Source organism: Rhizomucor pusillus (assembly GCF_041956525.1).
Source record: "Rhizomucor pusillus strain CBS 183.67 unplaced genomic scaffold VTP01scaffold_8, whole genome shotgun sequence".
NCBI classification, from domain to species: domain Eukaryota; kingdom Fungi; phylum Mucoromycota; class Mucoromycetes; order Mucorales; family Lichtheimiaceae; genus Rhizomucor; species Rhizomucor pusillus.
In genome coordinates this window covers 219740-231519 of record NW_027192150.1, presented here as the reverse complement: position 1 = coordinate 231519, position 11780 = coordinate 219740, and the positions used below count along the sequence as shown (strand labels likewise).

At 46.0% G+C, this 11780-nt stretch overlaps 4 protein-coding genes across 4 annotated transcripts; all 4 read right to left on the bottom strand.

The window, feature by feature from the left end:
- Window positions 1-177: 177 nt before the first annotated feature.
- Window positions 178-1667, bottom strand: VTP01DRAFT_10068 (uncharacterized protein; the record flags this gene model as incomplete). The annotated part of the gene is made up of 3 exons (XM_069378389.1): window positions 178-828; window positions 904-1362; window positions 1428-1667. The coding sequence occupies 3 exons, from the start codon at window positions 1665-1667 to the stop codon at window positions 178-180; spliced, it is 1350 nt and encodes a 449-aa protein (XP_069239493.1).
- A 2229-nt stretch (window positions 1668-3896) lies between these two features.
- Window positions 3897-5317, bottom strand: VTP01DRAFT_10067 (uncharacterized protein; the record flags this gene model as incomplete). Its single annotated transcript, XM_069378388.1, has 3 exons — window positions 3897-4562; window positions 4629-5087; window positions 5159-5317. The coding sequence occupies 3 exons, from the start codon at window positions 5315-5317 to the stop codon at window positions 3897-3899; spliced, it is 1284 nt and encodes a 427-aa protein (XP_069239492.1).
- A 2501-nt stretch (window positions 5318-7818) lies between these two features.
- On the bottom strand, window positions 7819-8983 carry VTP01DRAFT_10066 (uncharacterized protein; the record flags this gene model as incomplete). The annotated part of the gene is made up of 4 exons (XM_069378387.1): window positions 7819-8436; window positions 8508-8614; window positions 8685-8717; window positions 8788-8983. The coding sequence occupies 4 exons, from the start codon at window positions 8981-8983 to the stop codon at window positions 7819-7821; spliced, it is 954 nt and encodes a 317-aa protein (XP_069239491.1).
- Window positions 8984-9879: 896 nt separating this feature from the next.
- On the bottom strand, window positions 9880-11697 carry VTP01DRAFT_10065 (uncharacterized protein; the record flags this gene model as incomplete). The annotated part of the gene is made up of 7 exons (XM_069378386.1): window positions 9880-10247; window positions 10314-10358; window positions 10428-10679; window positions 10738-10954; window positions 11019-11213; window positions 11286-11479; window positions 11547-11697. The coding sequence occupies 7 exons, from the start codon at window positions 11695-11697 to the stop codon at window positions 9880-9882; spliced, it is 1422 nt and encodes a 473-aa protein (XP_069239490.1).
- Window positions 11698-11780: the final 83 nt, after the last annotated feature.

Here is an 11780-nt window from a genome sequence, read left to right as displayed (position 1 = left end):
AGCTAGTACGAGGAGAGTAATACTACTACTACTTGTTACATTGTTTTGCGTATGTGTTGTGTTTCTAAGCATAGCAATGATGTGCGTAGTTAGAAAGAAAGAGTAATACGAGGTAAGAATTAAAGGAGGAAGTAAAAACAATAGAAGAATGGGGAAAAGGCAAGACTACACTGCAGTTTAGGCAGTTTCCAGTTCATGCTTGATATCAGGATCTTTCTCAGCAGCAGCTTCTGCAATTTCATCGGCGGTAACGTTGGTGTCAGGAATCTTGCTAACAACGAGACCGATGAAGGGGAACGAGACCATGAGGAGGATCCAGGGGATAAGGCAAGCCCAACGAAGTTCGACCTTGCCAGTATCGATACCAAAGGCGAAAGCCGAGCCTGCAGACTGGAGTGCCTTGTAGAAACCTGCGTATCGTGCAAGGATGGAGGTATCGTTGGACATGGCACCCATGGTCCAGTACAAGAAGGACTGATAAATGGCGTCAGTGAGACCGTACATCATGTACAAGAAGAAGGGTCCACCGAATCCAGGATCAGTCCAGTGCTTGGGCTGGTCGTAGCTAGCATCGAAGCCGAGCTGGAAGATGAAACCGCCGATCCAGACGCCGGTCGTAATAAGAGCCATGACAATCAAGCCAACGAAACCTCGCTTGCGACGTGACCAACCTGTGTAATCGAGCAAGAGACCAATCGCGAGCGAGCCGACAATTTGCATGGTCCAGTACATGGTGCTGTTGAGTGCGCGAGTGACAGCATTAAAATAGACGGCGTTCATGTGGAATTGGTAGGAATAGAACCAGTTGGAGGCCAGGAAGGCAGGAATCTACCATTGTGTTGTCAGTAACTTATAAAAATATTCTCTTCTTTCTTTTTTTTCCAACAAACAAATGCAACATACCAATGCAAGCATGCGCCACTCCTTCCAGACGCTCAAGACACCCTTGAGTTCTTCCTTGTACGAGGCAGCCTCGTGGACCTTGACGTGAGAACCATCCTTGCGGACAACCTTGCTAGGGTGGGCGAGAAGCAACGACAAGCAGATACCGACAATCATGATAACGACGAAAGCGACGTAGGTGCCCGTTTGGACCTTGCCCTCGTGGTTCTGCAGGTTGAGACCGAGCGTGATGAGCGAGCCGAGAATACCGCCAATGTTGAAGAGACCCCAAAAGACGGCAACGTATTTGCCCTTGTTCTTTTCCTCGGGGTAAGACATCATGACAGCGCCTTGCGCAGACCACAAGAGACCTGCGCAGCAGCCGAGAATGGCGCCGGATGCAATGACATAACCACTGACTTGCTTGGTGTCATAGACCCACAAGGACGACGAATAGATAGTGTAGCCCCAGGTACCGATCTATAAAAGTTGATTTGAGGTTAACGTCGGGCTGAGTCGAGCGAGATAAGGGTGCTGCATCTTACAAAAAGCGTGGCGCGCACACCAATGGTGTTGGTGATCGAACCAGCGAAAACACCAACAACGGCGAAGCACGCATAGAGAACACTGTTGGCTGTGTTTGTCAAGGTAATATCGGAAGCCATCAGACCACCAGCGCCGATACCGCTGAGGGCGTTGAACATGCCAGGGCAGCAAAGACACACGAGACCGACAAAGGCGACCTGCGTCAAAGGCAGATGATACAAATCGTACAATTTACCCATCTAGTTGGTGATGTTTGATGATGGCGTTTGTAATAAGGAACTCTTTCTTTTTGATTTGAAGAAAAGGGCAAAGCAGAAGGGAAAAAAACGTGTGAGCGTGTGAACTGTGTGAGAAAGAAAGGGTGCAGGCTCGACCCGAATGGGGTCCCTCTTTTTAAATATTCCAAGGACCCTGTTTTGGACCCTGTTGTTTCTCAATTTCTCATAGAGTATCATGTGGGAATGGTGTTGAGACAACCCTGTTTTGCCACCAATGGCAGGGTTATCTAAGCAGGGTGGGAAGTTTTTTCAAGAGAGACATGGTGATACAAAGGGAAATTGTAACCTCGCACCAGGGTAAAAAAAAAATGGGTTTTTTTTTCGTTTTCTATCATACCTTCCTTTGGGTCACGGATAACAACAGATTGGTGCAAAGTGCTGTTGCAACATCATTGGCATGTATGCTCAAGGTTGCATTGCTTCTCCTGGCTGGCTGGAGCGCCATGTGGAGCATAGTCTTGTGCGGGGTTGCAGCCACGAGCGGATCACAGCAAATACTGTGTGCTGATTGCTGCAGCGTTAAGCTTAAGTAGTAGTAGCAGCAGCAGCAGTAGCAGCAGCACGCATGCAACTCCGGTTTTGGCGAGCGTGAGCGCTAACCACTCTTTCGCCCTTTTCTTCCTCTGGCTTAAAAGCAATTATTTTTCCACACTCCACGTCCACTCTCAGGGTCGCACATTACTCGAAACCAAGTTACTCGGGTATGCGTATGTAATCAGAAATCAGAACCCTTCGATCACCTTTCGAGACAAATCAATTAGTCATTTTTTCGCATTCGTGTGGAACCATTGGGACCCGTGCCTCGTTTTTCCCTTTCCTTTTTTTTCAAAACCGCCACGCTGTCTCGTGGGGTGGTGTCACAAAAGACAATTGGCCTGTGGAAAGGATATCACAAAATATAATGTATTCAAACAATCAATAAAAGCCGTGTAGTTTGTTCTTTTCATATTTTTGTCTTGCTACTACAACCAGACTCTCAAGGACTGACCATCAACGCTGGATGGACTATTGAACCGTTCAATGAGTTCGCCTAGGTTTGCGGGGTGGAAGAACTCGTCAAAGCTAAATTACACAATGGCTCGCTTAAAGAGAACCTGTCAATAGCTAGATTCGACATTGGTAAGATGCATGTATCTCTTTAGAAAACTCGAATTGCCTTGATTGGACCATAGAAATCTAATTATGAAAAACCATTTGTACGTGCCATGGAGGATACACATTGGATCACTGGGTTGTCGTTGCAAAAGTGTTTGGAGATAGCTGGATCCGTTTGGATTAGCAGGATCGAAATAGGGCTTGAATACGATATTAAGGCTAATGTATAGAGAATTTGCCATCTTTATTGTTCTATTGGTAGTCATCGTTTTGATATCGGTGCGAGATGGGTTAGAGAGGACGACTGCAAAGAAGCGACTGCCACGTGCTCAACTGACAATATGCTGTCTAAATTGGAGTCGTTTCCTATGACTATTTTCATTCATTGTTCTCATCACTGCAGTGAAGACATGGAAGATAGTACACTCGTAGTGCTATCGGTCGGCTCGATAAACACCGACTGTGATTCCGCGCTGTGTGGTAAGTTTATTTTTATCTTTTTTCGAGCGGCGCATGCATCCCCGCATCTGGACGGCCGGATCCAATCTCACAAGGTCTGGGGGACCACACAACAACGAAAAAAGCAGCAATGGTGAGAATGTAAGTAGCAAGCGTGGCTGGCAGGGTCGTATGATCGTCTGTGGAACACACACGCACACACCATGTTCACCAAACATTTGCTAAGCATTTCCTGGCCTCTTTTTTGGCTAAAGTGTAACGCTTATGGGATTTATCTGGGTCAGCTGTTTGTCGTTGATAAGCAATCTGTCGGTCGACAGGGTCCTTCCAAAAACTTTAATGACGATGATGGAAATTAAAAAAAAAAGAAATGAAGGGAATATTTTACAATCAAAGATAAAAAAGGGAGCTATCTAGCGAGTCCAGCATACAAAATGTATAATCCAAGAATAGCGGAAGGAGGCAAGAGTATACATTGCAGTACATGTGAGAAAAATGTATATAGATACAAAGGAGAAGCAGGAGTAGTAGGAGGATGAGCGGTGGCATGAGCGTGAGCGAGAGTAAGAACCAAAATCAAACGGATGATGATAAGGTGTTTAGGGGAGGAGATAGCGAGTAAAACAACAATAAAGTTTAGACTTTATCAGCTTGCTCAGTCTTTTCGTAGCCAGAGATATCGGACAAGGTCGAGTTTGTATCTTGCTGCTGCTCTTCAGGCGACTTGTTTGTGTTTGTGATTTGGTTGGCGACGATAAAGATACCAGGGAAAGAGATGAAGACAAGGATCCAGCAGACCAAGCATGCCCATCGCAGACGGACAGCAGCTGCGTCGATACCAAACGAGATAGCTGCACCAGCGGATTGTATAGCCTTGTAGAAACCGGCGTAGCGAGCAAGCAACTTGGGGTCGTTGGACATGGCACCCATGACCCAGTACATGTAGGTCTGGAAGACGGCGTCGCTGAAACCGTAAAAGATGTAGAGCACAAACGGACCACCGAAGCCAGGATCGGTCCAGTGGATAGGGTTCTTGTAGTCGTTTTCAAAGGTTAACTGGAATGCAAAGCCACCAGCCCAGATAGCCATCAGCATGACAAACATGATACTGGCGCCGAGCAGACCGCGAGCGCGACGGCTCAAACCTTGATAATCGAGTAAAAGACCGAAGATGAGAGAGCCAATGATTTGCATGCCCCAGTACATGGTGCCATTGAGAGCGCGAGTCACTGCGTTGAAGTACAAAGCGTTGACGTGGAATTGATAGGCGTAGAACCAGTTTGATGCCAGGAAAGCGGGAATCTGCGCGGTACATTGTTGTTGTCAGAAATTATACATTGATTCAGCAAATTTAAAAAAAAAGCTTACCAAGGCAATGATGCGCCATTCGCGCCAAACATTGACAACACCCTTCAATTCTTGCACCCAGCCGCTGGACTTTGCGACAGTTACTTTGGTGCCATCGTCGCGAACGACCATGGAAGGCGGAGCAAGCACAAACGAGAAGAAGATACCAACGATCATGATGACCACAAAAGCAGTGTAGGTTGCAGTGGAAACAGCGCTTGCTTGGCTTTCAAGGTTGACGCCAAGGGTGATAACAGAGCCGAGGATACCACCAATGTTGAACATTGCCCAGAAGATGCTGACATATTTGCCCTTGTTCTTTTCTTCGGGGTACGACATCATGATGGCACCTTGAGCAGACCAAAAGACGGCAGCGCAGCAGCCCAGAATAACACCGGAAGCAATCACGTAGCCGGAAACTTGTTTGGCATCGTAGACCCACAAGGACGAAGCGTAGACTGTGTATCCAATAGAACCGATCTAAAAATATGACAGGCCATGTCTCAGTTGGAATTTATTCGCCCATTTTTTCCTTTTTTCTCTTTACATACAGTCAATGTAATCTTGACACCTAGAGTGTTTGTTATAGAGCCAGCGAATAGACCAACGACGGCAAAGCATGCGTAAAGTGCACTGTTGGCTGTGTTGGTGAGAGTGATGTTGTCGGCCATCAGACCACCGGCACCCAGACCGTTCAGGGCATTGAACATGCCAGGGCAGCACAGACATACAAAACCAAGCAGGATGACTTGCACGAGAGGTGACGCAAGTTTTCTAAAAAGGATATTATGGAGGGACATGTGTAATGTAAGTTGAGGAAAGGAGGAGAGAGAAAAGGTGGGGGGGGGGAAAGGGAATTCACAAACAGTTGTGCTTTAAATAGGGGACCTGCTCCTTATATATTTTTTGGCGGACAGACGGCCGCCGAAATCGAAAAAGAGAAAAAAAAATGCAGTAGCCCCGTTATGAGACAACGTGGTGCATAGAACGACCAACGACGAAAAGGTTTAGCACTAACTGACTGGTGGTGTCTGACTCACCTGCTGTTGCGATGTGCCGCTTTCCCTTTTTCCCTGAGACAAAAGTTATGTAATAGGAAAGGGTCCATTCCGGTCATGTTGTTCAGGGTTTAGATGTCTTTTTCTCACAAGTCTTGTTGCTATGAAAAATCTTTATCCCCGCGGTCTCAGAAATCGTTGATGTCGTCGGCCCCACGGGCGGATTCAGGGTCTCCTCCATCCAGCCGAACCCTGTCGCCCTCTACACCCAACTCCACACATCCAGTTCCACGTATTACAGCCCAGCAAGACCCGTTTTTCCAAGCGTTTCCCATTCGCTGATCCTGAAGCAACGCCGGACATACATTAGTCATTCCCTCGAGACTAGAGCAAACTCTTTTCCCGTGCCAAGCAATGGGAATTTCAGGGTCGATGGTGTGTTGGGTTTGCTGACAAAATAAAATTTAGTGCTTTTTTCGCGGAGAAGGACCGCGTATCCACCAAGGACATGCAGGCTACCCAAATACAGAAGGACGTCATTTCCAGCCCACTCGATGTACGCATGTTCTCTTTCTCTCTCTGACATAATGGATGCGGGGAGTGGAGTAATGGATGTAGCTAAAAAAAATTTTTTTTTCTTGTGCTTCTGAAAGTTCCAGAAAAGTAATCTGATGATGATGATATTGGCGGTGTTCTGAGGGCGGCCCTTTTTTTTCGGGTGGTCCCCCGCTCATCAGTCAACAAAACGACGACGAGACGCTGTCTGAGTGGAGGAGAGACGAAGGCACCGGATTGGTTGGGACGGGACCCTGAAGACCCTAATCCTGGGCCTCTTTTTTTGCCCTTCAGGGTCGTCTCTCATGAAGACATGTTGTTTATCGGAGCGTATGTACGTAAACCAACTTGCATCTAGCGTGTGCGCATTTCATTAGGTAATAGCTTCAGGGTTTCCCAATATCCCAGGAATCGTCAGGGTGCGGCTTTTCTTTGTCATCATTTCGTAATTGAACCTCAAACTAGTGAGATAGATAAGCCATATCTCGTTGAGAGCACAAGTATCCAAAAAGATAAGCCATTTGAAATAAATAATTGAACTGATAAACCAGCTGGCTTAGCACTCGTTGATATGTACCCGCTCCCAGTCCATCACTCTACTACTCCTTTTTTTATCGCCCGTCCTCGCCGAGTCGGGTATACGACAAGATAAGAGAGAAAAAGGCAGTAAGCTAGATAAACGTATCAGTAACAAACATCATCGGAGACCAACGAAGAACTAGATTACACCAAGCACAAATGAATGGCGTGCAGAGGATTGCACACAACCGGCATATGTATATGTATATAAGGCTTGAAATGATTTTACAAGGTGACAGCATGTTAACAAATAGCACTTTGAAAAAAATAGCAAGTTTTTTGTAGTCAGCAGGTGGCGCCGGTTATTTCTTTCTTCCGCGGCTCAAATTTACCGAGAGAGAAAGCGGGGTGCCTTACTGCGTGCTGTTGCTAAGGCATCAGGAACCTCCACCATTCGCATATTTTTTTTTCGACGTTTATTTGGGGTCAATCAACGAAATGTTCAGCTCATTATGAAACTGAATCTCTCAAAGATTCTCTGCGTTCGTCAAAGACTGTGTAGTAGAATACATGCAATGTCATATGGTCCCTATATACGCGCGCGAGTTTTCTACATAGCAACGTTTCCGAGATTGTTGCCGGCTCCGAAATGCCGGATGAATAGAAGCTTGCTTGAACAGGCGCAGAGCAAGAGAATACAATGAAGTGTCACTCTCGTATGCATTTGGCGTGGCACACTGGAACTCCATTTTCAACGAAGATCCCCTTCAGTCTGACCAAATATTCGACTGGCAAATCACATCATTTTAAAAGCACATTTTCCTAGTAATTTCCTGCAATGGGCTCGCCCTATTGATGGTGCTTGAATGAACGTTATAGAATATAATGATGAACTAGAAGCGTGAGAATTCCAAATTAAAGAGGGGACTGCGATGCTGTTAGGTGGTGGGGTTTCATGTCGGGCATGTTGCTTAGGTTTGGGATCTGTTGCATCCCCGCACACGAATGAGTGGTCCAGTCCTGTACGTCACAGTACACAAAATCTCTACTATCCTGACCCCACGTTACACGACTCGCAAGTCAGAGGGAAATTTTTTCTCTGGATAGAAAATGCCAACGATTCTTATTACTACAAGCTATTAAAATGATGATGCAGCGCTAGGCTGAAGTATAGAAGAGTTACTACTACTGCTGCTAGACTCGCTCCAGGCGACAGACGCCGCGGCTAGACTATCTGGTATATGTAGATTTAAGCTGCCGTAGTCGTCAAATAGCGGTTCAGACAATATCCGCTCTATAACGTCGCTGCCAGCAGCGTTGCTGCTGCTGGTCTGATAGCAAAAATAATCCACGCAGCTGTGCGTTGGCGACGGCAGGTTATGACTTGTTCCAGGCATATCCAACATGTTGTTGAGCGCTGCATCGTTCGCGTTGTTGCTAGGAGCGGCGGCGGTGGTCATGGTAACGTGAGGGAGTGACGAGGAAGAAGAAGCGTCATTGTTGTTGCTAATGTTATTGTTAGTGTCCTGCCGGTACATCCCCCCTTTCAGTGCAAAATTTTCTGCTTCTAGTCGATGGATAATGGATCGAAGATGCTGGTTCTCTTGCATAAGCTGCGTTGTTGTATAGTGGAAACTGTCTTGGACTTGCTTGATTTTGAACTCCAAGTCTCTGACATATCTCTCTTTGCGTTCACGGAATGCTCGCTGTGCTGCTCGGTTCTGTGCTTTACGTTTTACTTTGGGATCGCCGTCAGCCTAAGCAATAGCAGTGTGTAAGAGAGCATTGTGTATAGGATGGAAAAGATTCAAAGATATAAGACGCTTACATCAACAGAGTATGTTTCGTCGTCAGACATTGGTTTTCGTCCTGGTTTGCTTGACACGCTGCTGCTAGATGTTGGACGGACACTACTATTGTCATCGCTGCTGTATTCTATGTGAATATATAAAAGGCAGACTTAGTATTTGCTTGTTGGATATATATCACAGATAGAACTACTTACCATCACTTGGCGATTTGGCATCCCCGTCAGAAGCTACGCAACAGCGTGCGAAAGCTTAGAGTTAGGTTAGGCAAAGGGGGGGCAATGTGTCAATGGGACCTACGATCATGTCGAGGTGATTTGCTAGCTTTTGAAGAGTTATCAGGGAAGGATTCTTGCCATTTTCGCTTGTCTGGGCGCAGAGAAAGCATGAGGGAGTTGGAGGGAGCTAGGAGGATAGGCTGGCTGGCGATTGTGAGGGTTGGAGAGTGCTGTGAGGAGGACGGACTATGGATGCTGCTAGCTGCTGTAGTTGACATATTTCACTTTATGTTAAGTAAAGAAAAGAAGAAAAAAGCTGAAGATGCAAAGTATAGTGAGGGGGCGTCTTTATATTGCTCCGAGGGGTCGCAAAGAAACAATATTTCCGTCATGAGACTGTATCGTCTTCCTTTATATATATGTTGCTGGTCTGAGGTTAGCAGCTCATTCGATCTGTAAAAAGGACCGAGTAAAGGTGGGTTTTTCCGCTGATAAGCGCATATCCGGTGCATCCTACGATCTTGGCGGCCAAAAAAGGCAGCAAAAACATAAAACAAGTAGTAGAATCAAGGGGAATAACTCTTCCATGCTCGTTAGACACTTCTTCTTGACTACTTCTTTAATGAAGACGAGTGTCGGTCTTTGATTTTGCCGAACGAGCCAATTACATTTCTGGTAATTTTGCGTCACATGGGAACATTACTCGACTCATACTTGAAAGGCAAATCGGGTACATGTGTGACGCCCAATCCTCTCGGCGGTAGTGCCAGATGCGTGTCCAACCGCGTCAATGTTTGCAGTTTCAAAAACTTAGATATGCAGTCCAAAGAGTATTTGGATGCTGATAGTAGTAACAAGTATCAACGCACTGATCCACGAAAGCTAGTAAAGACCATGGAATACATCTACATAGTTTGCTATGTCTATATCTACAATTTGTTAACCGGAAATTGGGGACAAGGACTCAGCTAGAAAATGGCCAATCCAAACGAAGCTTGATCTACATCCTCTCAGGGCAACAAGAAGAGAAATAAATTAAACATACTCCTTCTTCTTTGTATGCTATCATTTATTTTTTACAGTATATGGAAATAATTATATAAATTAAAAAGGAGAGTTGAATATACAAGGTAGAGAGAGACAATTCAGATGTACATTAAATATACCACAATATTTAATGGATATCGTTCATACGGTAGAACGGCCTTTTCGGTACATTCTTGTTCATCTGGTACCGGCGGTACAGGAAGAATGCAAGGATACCTGCGCCCAGGACTCCTACGATAACACCCACCGACACGCCTGCCTTGCCGCCACTGCTCAAGCCGTGGCTCGAGCTGTTGCTACCTTCATTTGTGTTGGGCGTCGACTCGGTTTTGCCAAACGGATTCGAAGTGCATTGAGTCTGCTGGAAAATCGACTGTGCGTCGCATTGGTACGACACCTGCGATATTTGGCGAGGCACATCTGACTTTGCAAAGTTGCGAAGCCAAGTATACGTATAATTGGCATCGTAGGTTGGTTCAATCATACTGATAATGTCTAGAATCGCAGTTGTTAAGCAAAGACGAGTCGGTTGCTACTACGAAAATGTACTTTGCTTTTTACCTCTCAGTGCCAGATCAGGGCGAGCAGGCGATCGTTCCGGAAAGTCTATCAATGTATGTGTAAACATCAAACACCGTCAAAAATGATTCATCATCCAGCAACAGCCGCCTGTACCTGAATAACCGTTTCCATTCACCAAACCGTCAAATCTAAACACGTTCTTGTTGGTGACAAAAGGCTCATCGAAGACATCCATGCCGTCAATGAATCCTCCCAAATTAAGCCAGCTGTCATAGGTCTGGTTGCCAAGATTATCCAAGGATGTCATATCAACCACGTAGTCCGCGTAACTAATTGCAGTGTGGAACTCGTTAAGTTGCATGTAGCTCGAATCTTGAGCCTTGTTTGGTTCGACCAATGTTGATCCTAAAACGCAGCAGCAGATTAACGTGTGAACCAGGCTTAAAAAAACAAAAACGCATACCAGCGTCCTGCGCCAAAGATGCATAGAATGGATCGCGCAACAAGGTCCATGTCTTTGCAGCTGCATCGTAGCTTGTGAATGCTACGTTCTTCTTGTCGGTAAGGCTTGCCAAGTTGCTCTTGTGACAATTGTATGTATTGGCAATGTTTGCATAAGCGGTCGTAGCTTCCGATTCCTTGTCGAAAAAGTGCGCAACATAAACGAGCCACGATGCTTGCTATATTTTTCGATTTTCAGAAACACGTCTTGTGTGTGTACCTGCTTAAGACTCTTATGTTTACCTGCAACGGTGTTAGCTGAATGCTGTCAGGAGAGAACCCAACGTAATTCGATCCCGCCAAGTTAACATTGGATTGGTCGTTGAAAACGATATCGACAGTGTTGTTTCCTGGAGAATCAGTGACATTGCCGTAGCAGGTTGATGTTACGTTCTGGTAGCCCTGAATGGATTTCACGGTATCGGACAGACCGAGCAGCTAACATTGAAGATGGACAAAAGATCAGCAGATGGAAAAATTTTCCACGGCGATCCATCTCTCTCTTTTTACCTCCATGAACGGAAGCACTGAGGGTGCATTGGCGACGCCCACGTTCGTCACCGGCGTGTTTACAACAAGATTGTATCCCGTAAAGTTCGTGGTCGGCTGGCCGCAGCAAACCAATGCATATGTTTCGCCTTTTATGTGGTTGTGCAAAAGCTTATACCATTTGTGATATTCGACAGTGAAACCATTCGCTGTGTCTTTTTCGCAGCGCGAAATATAAGTATATGCTTTCTTTCTCTCTTTCACGTATAGCATGTACACTACCGTTTACAAGCTGGTAGCTGCTGCCATTGTAGTGATTAACGTTCGGGTCGAAACCGTCCGTCTGTGCCAGGGCAGAGTGGGTAACTGCCAGCACCAGCAAAGCAGCAGCAGCGTTGAGAGAGTGGAATGACCTAGAAAGCAGTCGTCGCATGGCTGGCTGATGAAGAGAGAGAATGGTAGGACGATGAGCAGGCACCAAAGCACAGACTATATATATGCTGCTGGGAACTCGAA